A 20018-nucleotide genomic window follows, 5' to 3' on the forward strand; every position below is an offset into this window, starting at 1 on the left:
TGACACACAACTATCACACAAACACACATGCATATGATGGGCTTCTTTTAGCTTCTCTATACCAAATCCACTCACAAGGCTCAGTCTGAAGCTGTTGTAAAGGACACTAGCCCAAGGTGCCACAATGACACTGCACCCAAAAACATATAGGAAGCAAGGACAACAGATGTTAAATGATGATGATGATGATTCTATTGGAATTAAATCTGAGACTTATGCTGCCCATTGCAGTACTCATTTTTGTTTTTACTTTTGATTAATTCCTTGATTATTCAATCACTATGTTTTAGGTCATTTTCTTGTTGAAAAATCTATAACATGCCCAGATGACTCTTGGCATATGGAAGTCTTTTTCTTTTTTTTAAAGGTATCCAGGGAAGCTGTGTTGTTGATGGTGCCCTTTTTCAAACATGCAACACCATGCCATGACATTGCTACCACCATGCTTAACTGTTAGTACAATGTGCTCTTGGTGAAATTTTCCTACACGGTGTTGGATGTACACTCAGCCATCAAAGCTTAACAAATTATATTTCAACATATTCATCACAAGATTTGTAACCAAAACTTCTTAAGTTGATTTTTGATGGTAGTGACATGAATTTGCATGTGGTATTTCTTTCAAATGTTATTCAAAATGTCAGTAGTGGTCATTTTCTTGTTCTCTTTCACAGTTAGTAAATATATTGTTCCATCCTTTCAGTTGTTTTTTAAAGCTGTTTTGCTCAAGACATCTGAATAGCATCCGACTTCAGTTCTGGCTTGTAAAGACCATATCAGACTATGCAATTGGTCAACTCTAAATTGCACCCCTTATGGTAAGCTTTTTAGCTTAACCATCACAGTAAATCTTAGGATGATATAATCAAATAGTTATTAATAGTTTGTCTTAGTATATAATATTGAACATTAAAATGAAGATACTTGGTATTAATAGAGATACTGAATGTACCTCTATTAATATCTGAAATACCTGTGCAGTTTGGGAATTAACATTCAAGATGTTGAATCCACTAATGACATCAATGGCAATTGTATAATGAGATTTACATAGTCATATTTGGTTGAAATGAAGACCATATACTGCAACCCCAATGTATACTAGGGTATAATCTCTCTTTCTGTCTGACATTTACATAACATTTCTTACACAAACAGAACATTTCTTGCTAAGTCATATACATTAAAGATAAAATACTTTTCTTTAAGCAAACTGATCTTCAAAGATATTTGTCTTTTGAACATTCAATCTTTTTAGTCTTCCCTTGAGTTATAATGTATCTAAGATTACATTATCAACCTATGTGTTTTGCATTTTTTAAAGACATAGGATGCAATTTAAGGAATATTTGACTGCTACATCTCTCAGGCCAAGTAATAACATTTAAGGTTCTCTTGCTGGCTTTTGTTAAGGTAAAATTGATTTTGATGCTATCTGGGCTGAAATCATTGAGCATTTGAATAACCACCTACAATTCTTTTGTCTATTGTTCCTGCTGTACATAAAAAAAACATCATTGAGATAAAATTGTCATGATTATATCTGACTTCTCAATTCTTCCCAATCTTGTGCTAATTAAATGTTACTGCTGAGATCTTCCAGAATTTCTTTGGATGTTCCCCTGGAAAGCTGACCACTCTCTTTTTTAGTCACAAAAACCTAGCAAAGAATTCTGGTCTATACATTTAATTAAAGACATTTATTCCATGTAAGGAACCTTAAGAACAAGTTATCAGTGTTTTCATTCTTTACCATAATCCTTAAGGCCAGTATTGATCCTAAGGACCAATATTTACTTGACCTTTCATGATATGGCTTTTATGACAATCATAATTAAAGGGGTTTAAAACTGATCATTAATGCACAAATTCTAACAGGAGCTTCAGAGCTGGATTTGTTATTTGTATTAAGATGCATCTATATTCAATATCTATCGCATCTTAATATGCACTCTTTTACTTACACCCAATTTTTTTTTTACTTACATACAAGAGAAACTCTCAATGCACTGGAGCAAATACCTCCACATGGTCACCAGAAGTTAAGAATAAACTCTCTTTTGTAGTAAATCCTATTTTCCAGTAAATCATCAAATCTAGAGTGTTGCAGTTTTAACCATCTTTATTGTCCTAGATATTTACTGTCAATATCATTCACCAAATGACACTATACTAATTGGTAGATTTTTCACACTACTGCTGGATATAATGACTACTATAATGACACACATACACACAGTGGAGAGACAGAAATAGTGAGAGTATAGGGAAACTTATTTCTAGTATTTTTCATCAGCCTGAAATAATCTATTTTATTGTAGGTTTGTAGAAGAACATGAACATGCAATGGAATTTGGACAGTTGTTGATTCAGTATTGAGTCTGTGAAGTTAAGGTGCTAGACAGTGGTTCCCAACTTGGGGTCCACAAAGGTAGTACTGGGGGGGTTTGTGAACTAAATTTGAAATTTCATATATATATATATATACATATATATACATATATATATACACACACACACATAAGGATAAGCATATCAAAAGGGGTCCATGGGAAAACTTGTTTAAATAAAAGGGTTGGGAATCACTGTACTAGCCCATAGTGAAACTTTGCACTAACCATTGTAATGTGCTCCTTTTCATAGGAATTTAATTAAAGCTATTTGCCAGGTTTAAAAGAAGGCCTGCTTCCTAATGGTTACTGATCTGAAACAGTAACAAAGTCGACTTTTTCCAGCAATTTAAATGTAAATATCCAAAGTTAAAAACATCAAAGCATTCACACTAGCAGAGATAAAATTGAATACGATGATGAAACTTATCTGAAAGCCATTAAGTTTCATTTATTGTTTCTAACTTTAATACATTTATTTTAGACAGAATACTGATAAAAATACGATCACAGGCATTTGTGATACAAAGCAATGCTATTCTGTATGTCTTTGTTAACTATAACTGAAATGAAACAGGTGCAACACATATTGTTCTATAGAGAGGCGGCTATATTCTCAGATATTGGGGAACCAAAACCACAAGCCAGTTTTAAACTCCCAGTTGCATTTCTTAAGAGGTTGCTAATACACAAAATAATCTTAGAATTCATGATTTTGTGGAAAGGTCAGCAGGAAGACACTCTAGGGAAACTCAATAACAGTATAGATGTTTTATTAATTAGAAGTGAGTAATTGGGAAACAATCAAATAGTAAATATTTGGTCTCAACCATTCATATAAAATTTATATGCAAAACCAACTAATCTTATGCAATTAGAGAATAATGGATGCAAAACAGTGTGTACTAAAAATAATTAGTCTTTTAAGAAAATTCCTTATTATTATTGAGGGTGTGTGTGTGTATATATATATATGTAAGGGTGTAGGTATGGCTATGTGTTTGAGATGTCCAATTTGCAACCATGTGGTTTCAGGTTCGATCTTTCTATGTAACACTTTTCATCATTGTTCTTGTGAATGGAATTTGAAAGAAATCTCTGTTGAACCCTGTTGGGAGGATCATTACTGTTTTATAAGTGGCAGACAATCTGTTACCCAGTTTAAGAGCACCACCTAACCCTTGTGTGCTTTTAGCAGAGTCATCTCAGCAGTCATACCAATTTGACTGATTTGAGGATACTTTCCTCCCACTAGTCTTGAAAGCCCTGAGAATGATCATAGATGTTACTCATTCTTCTCTGATTGATCCATAAAAAAAAAATTAAATTAAATTAAAAAATTAAGATAAATTAAAACGCCAAGGTTCTAAAGTATAAACTAAATTATCTTTCAACATTAAAGTAACAATCTTTCAGCCATTGCCAGGTGATTGTCATAGTTCTCAATAAGCTCTACAACTATTATTACAAGTTTTATTAGACATTGTAATTTTCAACTAGACCTTACATCTCATATAAGCCAATGAGAGTTCTCTGGCATATATGAAACAAAAAAGCTCACTGGGTGGTAAAAAAATTAATCCTTACATGGTTTAATATCATCACCACTGGCCTCTGGGTGCCTTTAGCAAAGTCTAGTCAGTTGCAAGCATTCAGCTCAGATTTCAGGTTTGAGGCTAACTTTCCTGCAGCAGTCTGAGAGCCCTTGAACAAAAGTCATAGGCACTGTACTTCTTCCTCTAAGCCATACACATGCCTACTATTTTTTTTTTTTCCTGTTTTCATAAAAGTTAAAGATTATATGGTAAAATATATATATATATATATATACATATTGTTATATTTCGGAATGGTCATTTTGCCAGTTTAGCCAATAAATATATATATAAACGTTTATGTATTTGTTTTTCAAGATTCTTGATGTGAAAAATGGAGGAGACACATGGGACAGAGGGTCACTGATGAGGTCACAAAATGTGTGATGAAAGAACTTTGACAGACAAACTAAAAATAATACAAATAAAAACTAAAGTGAAGATCAAATAAATAGTGTGTTTAATCATGCAAAGAAAAAAAAATTACCATCACCAAGGATAACAATAGATATTTATACATATATAAAACATCACCATTGTTTTCATGTCCACTCTTCCATACTTGCATGCATCAGAGAAAACTTGCTGAGACAGATTTTCCATGGTGAGATATTCTTGCTGTCATCAATTCTAACTTCTTTCCAAGCAAGGTTATATTTTTATTAGTCCTTTGAATAATGGAACAGCTCAATAGCTGGACATGCCTTTAGGACACTACTTATATGAATGGTGATTTTGTTTACAAACAGTCATGAATGACCATGGGATTGCACCTAGAAAGTTACCCTCTGAGGCACAAGTCTGGGCAAGGTTTTTTTTTTATGGAAAACCATCAGTCACCATGCATACCAGCCTCCCCTCTCCATGCCACCGATGTTATCTAGGGGAAAAGCAAAGGCTGATACAGCTTGGCACCAGTGGAATCACAACTCATTTCTACAGCTGAGTGAATTGGAGCAACATGAAATAAAGTACCTTGCTCAAGAACACAACACACAGCCTAGTCTGGGAATTGAATTCACTACACTCTAACCACTAAGCCATAGCACACAAATTTTAAGGGAAGGGGGAATCCACATACATACACACATATATGACTTGTTTCTTATAGATTACGTCTATTTGATAGACTTACAAGAAATTGGTTTACCAGTAGAAGACACTTTACCAAGGTGCAGTGCAGTGGGCTTGAACCTGAAACCATATGGCTGCAAAATGAATTTCTGTAACCACACAGCCATGCTTGTGCCTATATAATTTTTAATAAAATATGTAGGAGAATAAGATGATGATGATTTCACATACCAATCAGTACTTGAATAGCAAAGCTATCACTTATTGGGTGACAAAGTAGCAAAAGCAACTTATAGTGCCAGATTCTAAGAAGACAGAATGGCAAATGCTCTGAAGTGTAACTAGCAACATTGTCATTTGACAAATGATATGTATCTTGAAATTCATCAGTGGATCTGTTGATCTTCACTTTCTCAAATTGCTATTTCTAATGTCTAATATCATTCATTTATTACTACAACCATTCACTATCACTTCACATCTCTTCAGTAGTGTAGCTACACATACACAAACACGCATAATTAAGTGGTATTAATTGCATTCTTATCACAAATAAATTCTTCCTTTGATAGCATTTTGGATTCCATAAATTACTTCTCTAAAAACTGAAATAACTGAAACAATTTATGGTATCCTGAAATAATTAATTAAAAGACTTTTCCAGGTGATGCTATTGAGTTAGTCATGGCCTGGGCTGATAATGGCCAAAAACCAATCTAAGTTATCTAGGATACAACCACAATCAAGAAGATTGCAGTTAACAACTATATATTTACAATCCTGACTATATTAATTTCAACATCACTATAAATATAACTTAGAAATGGATTGGCATGGGAATAAAATTTGACCATTTATACAAGAATTATACCCACAACCACCTATGAACTATATAAGCAAGAGAAAAAGATTATACTTTTTGTTGACAAGGGTTAAGAAGACAGAAACATTTTAAGTTGTCTCCTTTAATTGCTCAGCCAGAAAATAATGTTAGCTAACTTCTATTTTTCTCCTAATTGCCATACTTAACCCTTTAGTATTTAGATTACTCTGTTAAATGTAATGTTTATTTATTCACATTCTTTTGAATTAGTCATGCATTATCTCATAGCTCTGAGATTTCAATGATGTGATTGCTGGCTTTCAGTATGACATTGTAGGGTAGGTTCAAGAGACTGGATTTGGCCAGTTTGAGCTTTAAACAAGTAGAATATTTGGGCTGGATATGGTTGGTTTAAATGATAAAGGGTTAACCTTAACACTTCTACACATTATGCATCATCTTACATTCTGATCTATCATTCCCAAGCCATTTCTATCTCTCCACACTGATATTTCCCATCAGCCATACTTCCAACCATGGTCATCACTCACCGCATTCACCTTTAACCATCTGTTACTCTCCCCTCACAATTTCATGAAAGTATTCACTCTTTCCTTTCCTTCCCTGATTCACTGTCTCAATCCTCTCTTATACTCACCTTCTTGTTACCTCAAGAGTTTCCTCTGGCACTCTATCACTAACATTTTTTATCTTCTTCTCATCAACTCCCATGCAACCTTGTATAATGTGGGATAGCTATGTATCTCCTCAATAGCAATACACCTATGTTTGACCCCCAATCATACTTTATCCTTTCAACAGCTGGCATAAAACAACCTCCTCCTCTCAAATACTTTCTCCTCCACTTAGTTGTGGGAGCTTTTTTTTTTTCTTTCTTTCTGCCTGTTCTTTTTCTGTCTTGCAAGTTACTTGGCAACCTCACTAATACTGATGGCAAGAAAAGGTACTCAGTACACAAGTGGTTTGCATTAAGAAGAGCATCCAGATGTAGGAACCATGCCAAAGCTGACACTGGAGCTTGACATGGCCCTGTGACCCACCAAATCCTGTCAAACCAGCTAATCTATGTCAGCAGGGAAAACATATTAGATGACAATGTGGTTAATTCTCATGTTGAAAACATTGAGAATTATCAAACCTTATTACATAAATATGCAATCAGTAACCCCTTATAATTAAATTATCAATTAATGCAAAACTGTTCCAGTTTCCAAAATTCTGAATTTTGTCAAAAGATCAGAAGCCTAGCATGATATGTGAGGATCATGAGGCTAGTTATTAATCCTAAGAAGCAAAGAACTAAAGGAAAGTGATGGATTTCACAATTGTATTTATACAGAAGAAAGGAACTTCAGTTTAAAGATACATCAGTCTTTAAAAAAAAAATTAATATGTATTGAGCATATTTATATAACAGACAGGAAACATAGATTCCTTATTTATAAATAAATTACATCCGTGAAGCCAGTAGCCAAAAGGTTTTGGCATTATAAAATTTTATCAAGTGTTATAAATATTAACTCCCATCATTCAATCTTTGTCAAAAATGAAAATCAGTGATTAGGAAAATATTTGAAATGTCTAACATGTTAAGCACAAGAACATCAAAGCAGTAAGTAAAATTTTCTATTTTTTCTTTTGATAATAGGATTTTGTCAGCATCAAATAACTTAAATCAATTTCACATCTATTCAGATATTGCATATATAAAAAAAATCCCACCCATTAGTTAATTTAAACTCTCAGATAATATTATTTGGCAGGTTTCAAATTGTCAGCATATTCTTTCATTTCTTTTATTGTTTTTTGTTTTTTTTGCAGTAACTTATTAACTTCTATTTATCTCACTATAATAATGGCTTAATGTTTAGACCATGAAGGCAGTAAAATGTCAAATTACATTAGCAAAAATTATTTTATTTCCTCTGTTCAAACAGCTTCATATAATGTGGTGCTTATAATAACTTGACATACATCAGAGTTTAGAAATGTATAATACAGAATGTACAGTAAAAATGTACGATAATGGCTAGTAAATATTGGTCAAAAAGTAGAATTAGATTCCAGCTGGGTTCAAATATACCACAAGAATCTAGTTTTCACATAGTTTCTTTTTTCAACTGACTACTTTTACTCAAGTAGTTTGGTAATAATTTCCTTCATGAACCTACATTTCCTGACCAGCAAAACTGAGTGTCTAAATACTGGCAATGTCATTTAATGAATCCCATTAAATATAATCATGCTTAAAAGAAGTATATTTGATATATATTAATAGCACTGTCATCTCACCAAAGACAAGTTTTTAGATTAGCTTATGTCATATTCTTGGCAACAACCTAGTGATTCTCTCAAGATATTAGGTTTCCCATAGTTTAGAACCTAAAATTGAAAATAACAGGTTCAATTTATCCTGAACACACATGCATCTTCCAAGGCTTTCTAATAATGACCAATCTGTTTTTTAAAAATATTTTGACCACGACAATTTTGCCTTTTAAAAGCATTCCAAAAGTGACTATTGCATTTTTTAAAAGCATTCCAGACATGACTATCTTTTCATTTTAAAAAAGCATTGACATGACACCCCCAAGTTCCAAACGTGACATATCATATGTTTCAAGCCAAAATCTCCCTTATCACAATTCATCTTTTTCTACTAATACACATTGCATAATGTAGTCCAGGGTACCCAGTTCGATGGAATGTCCTCGAATTTTTTTTATTTATTTCCCAAACATTATACTCAGACTAGATACTTTCTTAAAGGCAAATTTGTAGGATGTGACACGAAGAAGACGAGTTAAAAAACAAAAACAAAAGACAAATTCCAATTTTTTTTTACTTCGGACCCTAAACTATCCTTTACCTTTTAACTTGCAAAACAGATGAACGCTTTGCGATCGAAGTGTTAATAAGACCAGGAATCTTCATTTGAAAACTATTAATTAATCTAGATATCTCAATTACCGTATAAGTTTCTCAATTGGCACAAACACACACACAGTAATGTTATTCCAACGAATCATCAGAAACAGTAGCTTTTACACGTAAGGGAGTGTTTATAAATCTAATGTAAGCAATGACAAGCAGCGAAATTATATACATACATACGTGTGAGTATGTATATATACATATATCAAGTAAAAGAGAATGAGGGAGAGGAGTAATTAAAATAAGATAAAATGTGTGGGTAATTATTTACATATATGTATGCTGACCATTACGGCTAATAGGTTCTTTTCGTTTATTTATTTATTTTGATCCAGACACAGAACAAGCAGGAGGTGACCAAAAACAAAAGTTTGTAATTAAGATATGAGCAAGCACATCAAGAATGAGAGGGCTGTCGTCGGTAGCTGTGTAAGCAAACATGTATGAGTAATAATACATGTGTGTGTGTGTGTGTGTACACATACCCACACATACAGAGTAGAGGGAGAGAGAGAGAGAGAGAGAGAGAGAGAGAGGAGGGGGGAGCAGCAGCACCAGAAAAGTGAAAAAATATCTAGAAGTGCTGGCTTAAAGAGTTCAACAAAAATAGTGGGCTACATTTACAACTCGAAAGGAAATGTCACAAAACACCACTTGACAGACGTTGGAAGGTGTCTTCGCAAAGTAAACAGACTTATTTAGAAGGGAAGAAGACCAACCAAGAATGAGTATATGCGTGTATGTATGTGATGGAGAAGAGGTCAGCAGTCGATAGAACCAAGTTGATTGCACATGAATCTATTAAATACAATACTGACTTTCAGATCTACACGCCTTGGTTGTGTTGACAACTATATTTGAATAACTCAAAGTTGCTTTGATATTACAGAGAGATAGTTGTAACGAGAGAATGCCATTAAAAACAATGCCAATAAATATATACATCACACGCTCCCGCGTGCACACACACACATATATTTATTTACACACACACAAATATACATACCCTTTCTACTACAGGCACATGGCCTGATATCAGTTACATAATGATGCATAATAATAGTGACCTCTGCTTTGGTACAGCAGTAAGTCTCCAGAAAAAACCGAGTGTGTGTGACCCTAGTTTTGTATACGTATATCGGCTACACATAATTAAGGTTGTTCGGCCTGCCATAAATAGCAACCAAATATGCTCGAACCACACCTGATGTGTTGAAGGAAAGATACATTGTGTGATGTAACACTAGATACAGGATGTCAAGGCTGGAACGGTTTTTCATCATAGTCTGCTCCGTCGAACTGAACTGAGGCGAAACAGCAACAAAATAAATGTCAACTAAACTACTTCAAGCAACATCTCATTCTTAGTGAGCTCGGTTATTCATTTATAACTTCAAGTTCGATGCTTGTGGGAAGGGATGAGGGTGGGGGGTTCGGCCTCTACATAGAATCGATGTAAACACATACCAGTAATACACTGATTTTCAGCCGATCGACTAATACACTCTATAGAAAAGAAAAAAGCAGAGGGTGTTAAGAAGGCAATGTCAACTAATTGAGGTTCTAATTCTGGTGGGAACAGATTAAATTCTATCACATTTCTAAATGCGATGAAACGTAGTTTCTGTGACTGTAAAATAGCAAATGAAAGAAAACTTTTGATTGCTAATTGTAGCCATTTCGTTTCTTTTGCACCAGTAATACCACTGAGAAAGCATGAACGCCACACAATTTCATTTCTTCATTGTTTGTGGAAGATGGCTGTGATTTCCGAGTTAATTTTTCAGCAGACCGAATCAGTCGATCCTTTTTCAACTCCCAACCTTCGTTTATGTCGTTTGAGGCTCTTGAGAAAAGCAGAAGCATTGCTGCTCCCATTTCCTCTATCCCTCCAAATCATGGGGGATTATACTTTTTATTTATTTGTTTATTATGATTACAGCACACGTGTCTTGTACTTCGTGTATGTACACGCATGTTTAGTGCTTATGCATATATAGTATTTCAGGGGAAAGTCGGGGAGGGAGCAGTTAAAAAACCCTACATAGCAATTTCCATATACTTCCCCAACTCTAAGTTCGGAGGGCATTCTGGTGTGGTTTGCATGGAAAAGCGATACTAGTACCCCTTTCACTTTGTGTTTCTGTATTCTACTAATTTTGTAATTCATGCTTGTTTCGCTATTTCTTTTCATTCAAGTCATGAACGTCTCTCAATCTCATTTAACCTATCCATCTGAACTACAGCAAAATTTTTAAAATTCATTTCTATGTAAGAAACCATACTAAACATATTCATAAATCAACAACTTTCAAATTACCCGTTTGATTGAGGGGTCGAGTAAATAAGAGGTTGTGACGTTTATGCCTTAAGAGAATTAACGACTCAATAACAGCTACGTTGTATATTGGGTGAATTGTATTTCTGTAACTCCTTAATCTTTTATACCGATTGAAGTCAACTTTGTATTGCATCGTTCCGGGACCGATAAAATAAAGTAGTAATCAATTATTAGGGTTGACCTAATCGACTGTTACTCTTCCTGCAAGAGTGTGGCCTTCACTTTACAATATCCTATCGAGCTTGACAAAATAAGGACCAGCTAAGTACTGGAGTAGCCTTAATTGACAGTGCTCTATCCCACACTTTGTGTGGTCCTATACCGCAGTTAATGACATTAACAATATTATGCATCGCATTACAAATAAAGTGTGATAAACAAAGTTTAATAATCATTCTGTTCGTCACACTATTTGTATTGAAGTTTTTCTGTATAGCAATGTTCTAATATTATTTCTGTTTTCATCCGAGAGGAAAGACTGACAAAAAAGGAAGTCTTGCCCTCACATTATTATATCTAAGAATATAAAGCCAGTTTTTGCGAGAGGAATAATTTGCTCTGGGATCGACACCAGTTTATTTATTTATTGCTATTCGTTTTAACGACAATAAAATCTGGCATTCTTTCGATATGGATATTTTATCTGTCATTCTTACATATCGAAAGAATGCCTAAAATCTCGTATTAGAAACACGAAAAGAAAATATTGCAGCTTCTAAAACATAAATAAGATTCCTCCCAGACAGACCTTAAAAAAATATTTGGCTGTAGGTCAGCTTTTATCGATAGACCTATAATCAAAAGTCATGTATTTTTCTTTTCTTTCCCCCTGAGAACACGTTATCCAATGTCACTCTCTTTTTAAGACGGATGGTTATGATTTGAGAGAGATTAGTTTGTTACATCTAATAGGTCGAGGGTTCCCTCGTTGGCTGAGATATTAAGGGAATGGCTAAGATGTCATTGACGACGAAGATGATGATGTTAATGCTGGTAAATATATTAACTGACAACAAACTCTTAGTTGTTCCCATCTCAAGACGGATCTCTCTCTCCCCCCAACAGACTTGCGTCCCCATTTCGACGACAGTCTACGCACGCTTTAACTCGAAACAGTGTGCACATACACACACACATACATACAGCGGAATTTCGATGTAAGCACACAACATAACCGGTTTTTCTGATAATTTCTTTGAATTTGTATGTTTTCGAACGATCATCGGCGAATATATACAATGTATATTCTTGTTAATGTGAATATACAATGTATATTTACGTAAAAGTTACACTCCTTAAAGCCACACATACATACACACACACAGACATGCTTACGTATTTATGGGTATGTGCGTAAACTTTTGTATTTGTATGAATGTACAGATAAACTACGCGCGTATGCGTCTATAAGTATGACTGTGTGTGTGATTGAGTGTAAAGTTTCATTTAATAATAATGATTAAATTATTGTGTATAGTGCTCAGGTGTACTACAACTCATCAAAGGAGCACGCACAGTACATAAAATTATGTACAAAAGTCAGGAAAGTGAGATCTGTCAAATACAGGATATCAGTTGCCTAAACATTGTTCTAAACGAATGTCTGTCGGGCAAACTTTTTTTATGGATTAAAACTTTTGCAAAACTCAAAAATCTTATTCTGGGTGATGTAAACAGAGTGAGCAAAAAGAATGCAAGTGAAAATGCGAAGTAACTAATAGGAATGAAGGGAAAAAGACGAAGAGAGATGGACCAAGCATCCGTTACAATGGTGTATAAATAATTATTCATCATTACGGAGACAGTGCAAGTAAGGGATGTCATCAAAAAAGATAACCTATTTTGATAGTCTCTACACTTTTACTAAAAAAAGCAAAACTGTTTTCATTTTGATTGACATCTAGTAAAAAAGTAATAGCTATCACTCATGCAGTTAAATCAAGCACCTACTCTCCTTTTATTGGCACTTACTGGTACTGAATATTTTTTTTTTTTTTTAATGAATATTGTATTCATACACGAAAAATGTCTTTTGTTACACTCGATCGCTTGCTGATAAGTACAAATTATTTGACATTGCAATTCAGATCATGTGGAAAATGAAGTGCATTAAATTAAAGCATTCAAACTTGTCTATTTGTTTTATCTAGAAGTACATAGCAAAAACTGGGAGGGGTTATAAAAGCAGAACTTGCCACAACACGCAGTGACGTTACTTTAATTTCACTATGTTTTGACAGCAAAAATATTCACTGACGATTAACTATCCATACTAGGGAAAGTGTTTCAAGGTTTTTCCAGTTAAGGGATGGGTGTTTCAACCAAGTTAAAAAAAAAATGATTCTTTTGAGCAGACAAGCACATTGCTACTATGTAGAAAAAAAGTTAATGTGTGAGGGTCAGATTTAAATGCGAAGATTTGAAAACAGTGTCATACACATTCAATCGGATAAGGAATCTTAGTTAAAGTTTTTCATATTCCTGATTAATGACAATAAACTTTTAAAACTGTTTGTCACTCATGAGAAGTTACAGAGATACGCTTTTAGTTATTAAAACCATACTGACTGTTGCATAAACTATTTGTTCATTCAAGCGTGTTTATCAGTACGTTAAAACAATTTTTTAAGTTCCGTAGGTCAAATGCAAACTATATTAAACTATTTTATTTATCGACCCTCGAGAGGTCAAACGTAATTTCGACCCTGATGGAATTTGAACTCCGACTGAAAAGTTTTTGATGTTTTTTGTATGTTTACGATGAATGTGCTGGAAAACTACACGAGTACTTGCATATCTATGCAAGTATGTATGTATGTATGTATATATATATTATACACTTACCGACTCCATATCTTTCGTTGGTATTTGTAGCAGTCCACTTCGCCATGACTGATAATTATACACTTTCAAACACAAGCAAAAATAGTAAATAAAAATGAATTTCCGTTTTTTTTTTTCTTTTTGGTTCCAAACAATTAAAACAACAACGGTAATAGAGGTAATGCATGGGAAAGACAACCGGTCATCGGTTGACAGTAATTAGTGTTGTTGTTATTATTACTATAAAACTTACTACTGCTGCTGGTGCGACAGTTGCGACACTGCGCCCAAAACAGCGCCATCTTGATTCTGGTTATCACGTGACCTGACTTCAGGACCGAATGGAAGTGGGGGAGGAGGGCAATTGACGGGTAGAGTATCTACGACCACTACCAGCACAACTCCAACCAGTATTGTTCTGACGTCACTTCCGCCAAAGCAAGCACATTGTTACACGAGGAGGGATGTTACCACGACAACCAGTGTAAATAAAAGCATCATAGTAACGACTTTTGTGTGTTTTGTTTAGAACTCGTCAAATACTTAATTTTAAGGTATCACATTGATAGCAATATACATTTTATCGACACTTATTCTTTTATTTCTTTCAGTTTCAATAGACTTTGACGCAAACAAAACGTATTTGAGTGATTCACAACTTAGTTATACATTGATACGTATTATAATCTGCTACTCCACGTTTAACTATTTAAATGAATTCTCCCTTTTTTTACTGTGAAATTAGTTACTAAAATAACTACGAACAAAAACAAATAGAAAAATCTTCGTAATTAATATTGATGTTTTTATATTCATAACAGACTGGAGTTGCCTTTTGCTTCCCTTCAATGCATGGTGAATAAAAGTTAACTCGGTCGACTTTATCTTGATTCTTCAAACATTTTTTAAAGAATCTAAGGACGAAATCGGTAATATTATCAGTTTAGAACGTCTGATATTTTGTCTTTATCCCATTTATATCATTAGTTTAAATCCCAGTGTGGAATTGACTGTCTTTTATCACACCGGTAATATACTAGGGCCCATATATTCAACAATACTTCTCCACCACAAGCATCTTTGAGTCTAAGAAAAACAAAATTCAATAATTTTATCAAAATATTTTTTGCTACTTCAAGAAAGGTGAGTGCACATTTTTTAGTACATTTTCTTTCCAAACATGTCTATATATGAGAATCGGAGCTATCTCAGCAATATAGTAGACTCGTCGAACATTTAATTTAAACAGGTACTATTGTGAGCCATTATCTTTACCACTTTGAAATGAAATATTCGTATCTGGAAAGAAAAGAAAATGACACCACCAATAACAACAAAAGACTGAGAAACCACTTTAGTATATTCTACCCGCCAATAATTCATGTGTCCAGGTTAATGGCAGGATTTGAGTTCATCTTTACAAGCTAAGGAAACACTAGCCAATTAATTACACAGTGCAATTATACAATAATTCTTATAACTTCTTCCAATGCTTATCTACCTGTTGATGAACTATTGTCATTTATATACTCCACAAGTACAGTGAAGACTATGCTTTGCTGATGGGGTCAGAATAAAACCGAAACAATAGCTTCCTGTACTTTTCAAAAAATGGGGGTAATGATATTACTCACTGCCTTGTATAATTTTTTTCCTTCTCATACAATTATTTCTAGTTAACTTCCTAATGAATATATCCTGCATTATGTATATTAATATTAACTTAATTAGAACATTGACACATAAGTGCATTTTCTTAGCATTATACCACAACACAGATAGCAAGGTACAAACCACATAGTTTTTGATTGGTAAGCAGTTATCCTGTTCACTTCATCAACAACTTCTGTGTGATTACTTCGATATATCATTTGTTAAGGTTCAAAATCATCATTACTGTAATGCACTGTTTTTATTTGAGTCTCATATCTGTTTATTATCATCATCATCATTTAATACCCATTTTCCACACTAGCATGGCTTGACAGGAATTGGTATGGTCAGAAGCCACACCGGGTTCCATAGTACATTTTGGCTTGGTTTCTACAGCTAGATACCCTTCCTAAAGCCATCCACTCCACAAAGTGTACTAGGTGTTTTTTATGTGACTCCATCACCAGTACTTTTTAAATGGTACCAGCACCTACATCAATGCTTTTTATGTGGCACCTCTGTTTTTGGATCTCAAATTAATAACTATTTTTGTTATTTAAATGGTTTTGAATATCTTAAATGTAAGATCTTCATTGGATCTATGTTCTCTCTTATATTCATCTTGTTCCTTCAGAGTTGTTCACTCTAATACTCTTTCACTAACTTCCGCTTATCTCCTTCAACCATGTATCTGTGTGCGTGTGTGGAGGTGCATGGTTAGTGTTTGGGGTGTTAAATTTGTGATCGTAAGACTGTGGTTTTGATTCCTGAACTGGGTGATGCATTGAGTTCTTGAGCAAAACACCTTATTTTATGTTGTTCCAGTCCATTCAGTTGGCAAAAATGAGTAGTCCTGCAATGGACTGGCAGCTTGTCCAAGGAGCAATGTATGTACCACGGAAACCAGGAAACTGATCTTATGAGTTTATATGATTCTTTTTTTTTTTATATATATTAGGCATAGGAGTGGCTTTGTGGTAAGTAGCTTGCTTACGAACCACATGGTTCCGGGTTCAGTCCCACTATGTGGCACCTTGGGCAAGTGTCTTCTACTATAACCTCGGGCTAACCAAAGCCTTGTGAGTGGATTTTGTTGACGGAAACTGAAAGAAGCCCGTCGTATATATGTATGTATATATATATATATGTGTGTGTGTATATGTAAGTGTTTGTGTGTCTGTGTTTGTCACCCCAACATCGCTTGACAACTGATGCTGGTGTGTTTACGTCCCCGTAACTTAGCAGTTCAGCAAAAGAGACCGATAGAATAAGTACTAAGGTTACAAAGAATAAGTCCTGGGGTCGATTTGCTTGACTAAAAAAGGTGGTGCTCCAGCATGGCCACAGTCAAATGACTGAAACAAGTAAAAGAGTATATAATATGTGAAACTCTAAAAGTTTCCAATAACATTTAGTTGATTTGGTTGAGTAGCAATTAATTCTTAATTCATAGAAGTAAGCAAGATAGTGCCTGTAATCTTTTAAGAAATTTTAGGTTGGAGAATGGAGAACAATGAGTTAGAGTGGCAGCAAATAAGTGTCATGGAAACAATCAGTTTGATGTTAACCATCTTTATCATCCTTGTATTTATAAAGAAGAATTACAATGGAATAGATCTATAAAGGAAAGCCTTTCTTTGCAGCAAAACAGAAATTTGTTCCCCACATTTCAGGACCACAAAAAACTTAAAACCCCAGAAACTACAAAATTTTACTACAAAATTCAAGTGAAACCCACTTAGGAATACTAGTTACATATCTTAAATGGTGCTACCACTGCATATACAAACATCCTAGGCCACATTCTCAAACAGCCACCCAAATGATTGACATGAAGTTACTCACCAATACACTAATTTCTATCGCACAGATGTGCTGACTTGTCTTTTTGCTTTCCTAATGCTACTACAATGGTGTCTCCTCCTCAGAGTTAGCTGATCTCAAGCCACCTCTACTCAAACACTCCCAACTCATTCATCTCTCTTCTTGCTACTCATATTGTGTCCACCTGCTACAGTCCTTGCACTAACAACTACACTCAGTCTTTCCTCTGAAGTGGGACAGTTATCTGGAATTCCCTCCTTGTCTGCAGCTATTGACTTGAAGCTGTTTCAAAGAGGCATTGATTGCACCATCTATGTTTGTCTAAGAAGACTTATGACAGCCATAACATAAATCCTTTCTCCGGATGAAAATAATGAATTTTTAAAAAATTGTTTCAAGTGTGTGTTAACAGAAGAGGCGCAAGAAGGAATCATAACTCCTAAGCCCTTCTTTGTGTTAAAATACTTATTCCAAAGTGAAATGCACCTCAATATTATTAGCAAGTAAGCAGAGAGACCTTAAAATTGTAAAAATACATTAATGGCATGCAGTGTTCAGCTTAGAGCTTATGCAAGAAAGAACAGCTGTTTGGATTGATGACAGCTAAGTATGACAATGTTGCATAGAAGAAAGAAAATCAACACTAAAATATAAATATAAAATTAAGGCCACCTCAACACTGATGGAAGAGAGAAAATAGATTATTCTCAATATTTTAGCTTTAATGATACCACATATGCAAATATTAAAAGAGAATTTTTTTTTTTTCTATGCTTTTGTCATACTACAATGGTTCATTACCCTAATTACAGCTCATCAAATAAACTTAAGTAAACACCAAGTGAAATCCCAAAATAAACTGCAGAATCATACTTTAAAATGTTCTCCTTTAAATTATAATCAACTTCATGATAACAATGTGTTATAGCACCTTGGGCATAAGGCATTATTTTGTATGCTTCATTCCACCTACCGCACTAAAAATAGCAATACTATCACATCAGCTCCATAGTTTAGTGGGTTAGTAATAGAAAGAACATACAACTTTGTAAATAATTACTTGAACATCATCATCATCAAAATCATTGTCATCGTCATCATTATTGTTAAAAAATTCCATTTTCCATGCTTGCATAGTCCAGATGGATTTTGTTAAGGCTGCCACCAACCGTCACCTGTCTCCAAACATAATATTTCCCTAAAGCTCAGCATGTTGGACAAAATGCTCAATGGCATTTTGTCTGTCTTTACATTCTGGGTTCAAATGCTGCCAGAGTCGACTTTGCCTTTCATTGTCTTGGGGTTAATAAAATAAGTATCAGTTGAGTACTAAAGTCATTTTATTCAACTTAACCCTCTCCCGAAATTGCTGGCCTTCAATATTTCGCTAAAACCAGACTTATTTTCATGAAAGATTGGAAATGAAAAGAACCTTCTATGATGGTGACATTTATTACAACTATCGTGTGATATCAAGACAAGGAAACACAGGCACAACACGACCAGCTTCTTTCAGTTTCCTTCTTTGAACACTACTCACAAAGCTATTGTAGAAAATACTTGCCCAAGGTGCCAAGCAATGAAACCATATGGTTGGGAAGTGATCTTATTAACCACACAACCATGTCTGCACCTGGTATCTGTCTGTCTGTCTATCTATCTATTTATCTATCTATCCATCTATCTGACTCTCTCCCTGTATATTTATCTTTCTGTGTGCCTGCCTCTCTGTCCATCCATCCATCTATCTACATTTCAGGAAAATTATTCATCTCTTTGATAGTCAAAGGATTGCATGTAGTAAGAAACTCTAACCATTGCTGAAGTGAATCATCAACTTTAAATGAATAAATAAACCCAACTATACATTGGCTATATTTTCTCCCATTTATATGTCCAAACATGACGATGATGCCCTTTCTAACACCAACCTTGTTACAGAGTGTACTGGGTGCTTTTACTTTTTCTTTTCTGGCACCAGCACTAGCAAGGTTACCAACTTCTCTCAGGACAAGACAACTCTCACCTGAGTGAGGCACACTACTAAAGGAGGTAAAATTATGATATCTGGACAGAACTGGTATCATGAAGAGGGGATAATGTTTTTTTCCACCTGGAAAGAGAGAGAGAGAGATAAGGTGAGGATGTACCACAGGATACAAGGTGAATATGAGAGAAAATAGGAATAGAACAGAAAGAGTGAATGGGCATTTAAGTTTGAGAGAGTGTGAAAAGAGTGTGACAGATGATTAGATATGGGGATTGAAATGGAGACAGTGAGTGTTAGTTTGGTTGGAATGGGGTGAGTGAAGGAAATAAGAATGAGGAAGAGGTGATAGGGATACAATGTGTAGTGTAAGGGAACACCTGAATGAGTATTTCTGTGGTGAGAAGATTGGTGGAGGAATGAGTCTTAGAACAAATATCATCATCACCATCATCATCATTTAATGTTTGTTTCCATGCTGGTGTGGGTTGGACGGTTTGACTGAGAACTGATGAACTGGAGACCTGCACCAGGTTCCAATCTGATTTGGCAT

At 34.6% G+C, this 20018-nt stretch overlaps 2 protein-coding genes across 5 annotated transcripts in view; one reads left to right on the forward strand and one right to left on the reverse strand.

Moving 5' to 3' along the window:
• LOC115231934 (dedicator of cytokinesis protein 1) overlaps nucleotides 1-14358 on the reverse strand; it is a 199829-nt gene extending 185471 nt beyond the window's left edge. For 3 of the 4 annotated variants that reach the window (XM_029801828.2, XM_029801824.2, XM_029801819.2), the window contains exon 1: nucleotides 14023-14356. In XM_029801828.2, the coding sequence (XP_029657688.1) occupies nucleotides 14023-14068 (46 nt within the window). In that variant the 5' untranslated portion in view covers nucleotides 14069-14356. Of the gene's footprint in view, nucleotides 1-14022 lie in introns of all 4 variants that reach the window. The other variant, XR_003883567.2, reaches the window with a different exon arrangement.
• A 148-nt stretch (nucleotides 14359-14506) lies between these two features.
• The window catches only part of LOC115228997 (cilia- and flagella-associated protein 206-like), a 119434-nt gene continuing 113922 nt past the window's right edge, over nucleotides 14507-20018 (forward strand). The window contains exon 1 of the mRNA XM_029799432.2: nucleotides 14507-15144. The gene's annotated coding sequence lies outside the window, so the exon portion shown is untranslated. The remainder of the gene's footprint in view (nucleotides 15145-20018) is intronic.

This window comes from Octopus sinensis, linkage group LG2 (assembly GCF_006345805.1).
Source record: "Octopus sinensis linkage group LG2, ASM634580v1, whole genome shotgun sequence".
In the NCBI taxonomy this organism is placed as follows: Eukaryota; Metazoa; Mollusca; class Cephalopoda; order Octopoda; family Octopodidae; genus Octopus; species Octopus sinensis.